This window comes from Cystoisospora suis (genome assembly GCF_002600585.1).
Source record: "Cystoisospora suis strain Wien I chromosome Unknown contig_10225, whole genome shotgun sequence".
Classification (NCBI taxonomy): Eukaryota; Apicomplexa; class Conoidasida; order Eucoccidiorida; family Sarcocystidae; genus Cystoisospora; species Cystoisospora suis.
The window spans coordinates 1-3,101 of NW_027162999.1; the positions used below are offsets into that span (position 1 = coordinate 1).

Consider the following 3,101-nt stretch of genomic DNA (forward strand, 5'->3'; position numbering starts at 1 on the left):
AGATAGATAGATAGAGTAAAGATAGATAGATAGATAAAGATAGATAGATAGATTAAAGATAGATAGATAGATTAAAGATAGATAGATAGATTTACGTCGGCCCGTGTGATATGTGGATTTTTCTTCCCTCCATTCCCTATCCTTTTTTCTCTCTTTTCTTTCTCTTTCTCGCTTTCTTCATTTCCTTTTTTTTCTTTCTTCTTCTTTTCTTTTGTCTTTCTGTTTAGCCCAAGCGGAAGACGAGGTCGAGAATCGAGTGGAACGCTTTGGAGTAGAGCCCCGTGCCTTCGAGCAAGAAGGTAACGACAAGAAGAAGAAGAATACAACAGAGAGATCAAACATGGAGAGATAGAACAGGGATAGATACCTCAAAGACAGAGACAGACCAAAGACAGATAGATAGACAGATAGATCAAAGGTAGATTCGAGGTGGATAGGTAGATGAAAGATAGATAGATATGTTAAAAGATTGACCTTCTCAGGAGTTGTCGCAGCAGGGAGGTCGGAGAGAGGGTAGGATGTCTTTTCGGTCTGCTTTCTCCGTGTGTAGGTGATAAAGACGTTTTCTTCTTCGTCTTTCTGAAAGAGAGAAGAAAGAGAAAGACAGAGCAACAAGGGATAGTATTTGTCTCGACATCTGCGAGTTTGAGAGAGTGGATAGAATCCTAAGAATGTACAATGAGTGTATATGTTACGTATGTATATGATGCATGCAATTCTTCTGTATGTGTATATACACCTCTACTTTTTCGTTCCTCTCTCAGAGTTCACTCCTTCAAACTTCTCCCTCTTTTGGGCACTGCTAGCAGACATCTTCTTCTTCTATTTCTTTCCTTCTTCATTCTTTATCTGGGTATATATATATATTCTATACATCATATATATATATATATATATGTAGGATGTATATATGTGCAGCTGTGTATATATGTCGGGTGTTTTCTATCTCATAGTAACACGAGGCTCAAGAAAAAACTTCCCCACACCATTGGACGATATATAGATATATATATTTACATATATATATATATATATCTATATATATATTATATATTTACATCTATATATACCTTCATGAATGTATATACGGATAGGCGATACCAACAATGTATACCGATATCCTCCTCTCTATGTATGTATACATATCTAGTGTGTGTATGGGAGTGCAGGCAGTGGATATCTATCTATATCTATCTGTCTAGCTATATTCATCTGGATCTATCTGTATCCATCTATATCTGTCTATACTCTTTCTATGTGTAGGAGGAGGTTACTTATTAGTATGTTCGCCTGAGTGTATAGTGAAGGAACCCCAGAGACTTCGCGTCGAGCTAAACGAGGCCTTAGCTCTACTCGGTAAGTCTTCTTCTTCTTGTTGTTCCTCCTAAAATTCTTCTTTTCTTTCTTTCTCACTCTTTCTTTCTTCCTTTCTCTCTTTCCTTCTCTCTTCTTCCTTTTTCTTTCTTTCTTCATTCGTTCATGTATTATCCCGCATAAGGAAGAGAGGAAAGAACGAAGAAAACTAGAGGCTGGAGTGTAGAGTCAAATCGATTTCTTCTGTGGTGCCTAGAAAGAACTGCATGCAGCAACAACAACTAAATACAACACGCCTGGCAGTTCTTCTCTCCCACCACCCCCTTCTGTCACCGCTCGACACCTCCCGTCTCAAGTGTATATATATATATATTATGTATATAGATATAGCTATATAGCTATATAGATACACAGATAGAGATAGATAGATAGACAGCTAGACGATTACGGATATGGGGGATATACAGCGAATCTCCTAGGCGTATGTATGTATCTATCTATCTAGACAAGAGAGAGAGAGAGAGGGATAGGCAACATGTGTCATGTAGTTTCATCTCTTCTTGTCTCTGCAAGCATCCAGTTTGTGTGGTCTTTTCTTTCTTTTCGTCGGAAGCTCGTGAAAAGATCATGGGAAGTTTTCTCGAAGAAAGAAAGCCATCCATTGATGCTCCTCTCTTGGAACTTTCTATCTCTTCTTCGTCTTCTCCCGCCTCTTGCCTCTCTTTCGTATCTACGGAAGCCCATCAAACACGTATATATATATATATGTGGATATCTGTTCTCGAAGTAGAAGAAAGGAAGAAGACGAGGCGGAGAATTATTTTGGCAAGAAGAGCCAAGAGTCTCTCTCTTTCAGTCATCTATCTTCTTCTACGTGTAGGAATGAGTCCGTCTAACACATGCGGATTTGCATAGATATACATACATAGAGTGATATACATAGATCTGTATATACATGGAGGTATGGCAAGCAACATGTCTTCTCCGTTGGCCGCATCGTCATATGAGGTTAAATGTCTGTCTATCTATCTCAAATCATTTTCATTCGACTTTTCTTCCTCTTTCGTGTATCTCTCGTCTTTATTTTATGCATCTATTTGTCTATGTGTGTATGCTACGCTCTTAGTGTAGATGTACGTCTAGAGAGAGATAGATACAGATAGAGAGAGATGCACACATGACATGTATCTTTGTCTATACGTATACAAAGAAAGATGTGTATCTTCTTCTACGGTGAGGAACTGCCTGTTTGATATGATCTCCTGCTGCTGTCTTTCTTTCTCTTTTCTTTCTTTCTCTTTTCTTTCTTTCTCTCTTTCTTTCTTTCTTTCTTTCTCTTCTTCTGTTTGAATTCTGCAAGTTCTAGCTACATGAGAGTGTGGTGACTCTGATCGAACCCCTCCTTAATCATACCCACGTAAATCCTATGGATAATGGTATATACGTGTACGTATCCCATATAGATGCTGATCTGTATCATGATGTATATCTGTATGTTGTGTATAGGTCTATGTATATTTTGTATCATATACATATATATTTGTGTATCGGCTGCATGCGCATATCGTGTATATAGTGTATCTACATGTTGTCTATACTGGATGTATGTGTATGTCTGTACTGTGTATGTAGATCTTGTATATATTGTACACATGTGTATATGTGCTTATTGTGTATGTATATATGTATTGTATCTATATTGTATATCTATTGTATATGTACGAATGTGTATATGTATGAATATGTATATGTACGAATGTGTATATGTATCAATATGTATATGTACG

General features: G+C 37.3%; 1 protein-coding gene across 1 annotated transcript; it reads left to right on the forward strand.

The window, feature by feature from the left end:
• Window positions 1-80: 80 nt before the first annotated feature.
• CSUI_011221 (uncharacterized protein) lies at window positions 81-1,388 on the forward strand (the record flags this gene model as incomplete). Its single annotated transcript, XM_068071322.1, has 2 exons — window positions 81-299; window positions 1,264-1,388. Coding segments are annotated over 2 exons (249 nt in total), but the record flags the coding sequence as incomplete, so codon positions are not given.
• Between the last annotated feature and the right edge of the window lie 1,713 nt (window positions 1,389-3,101).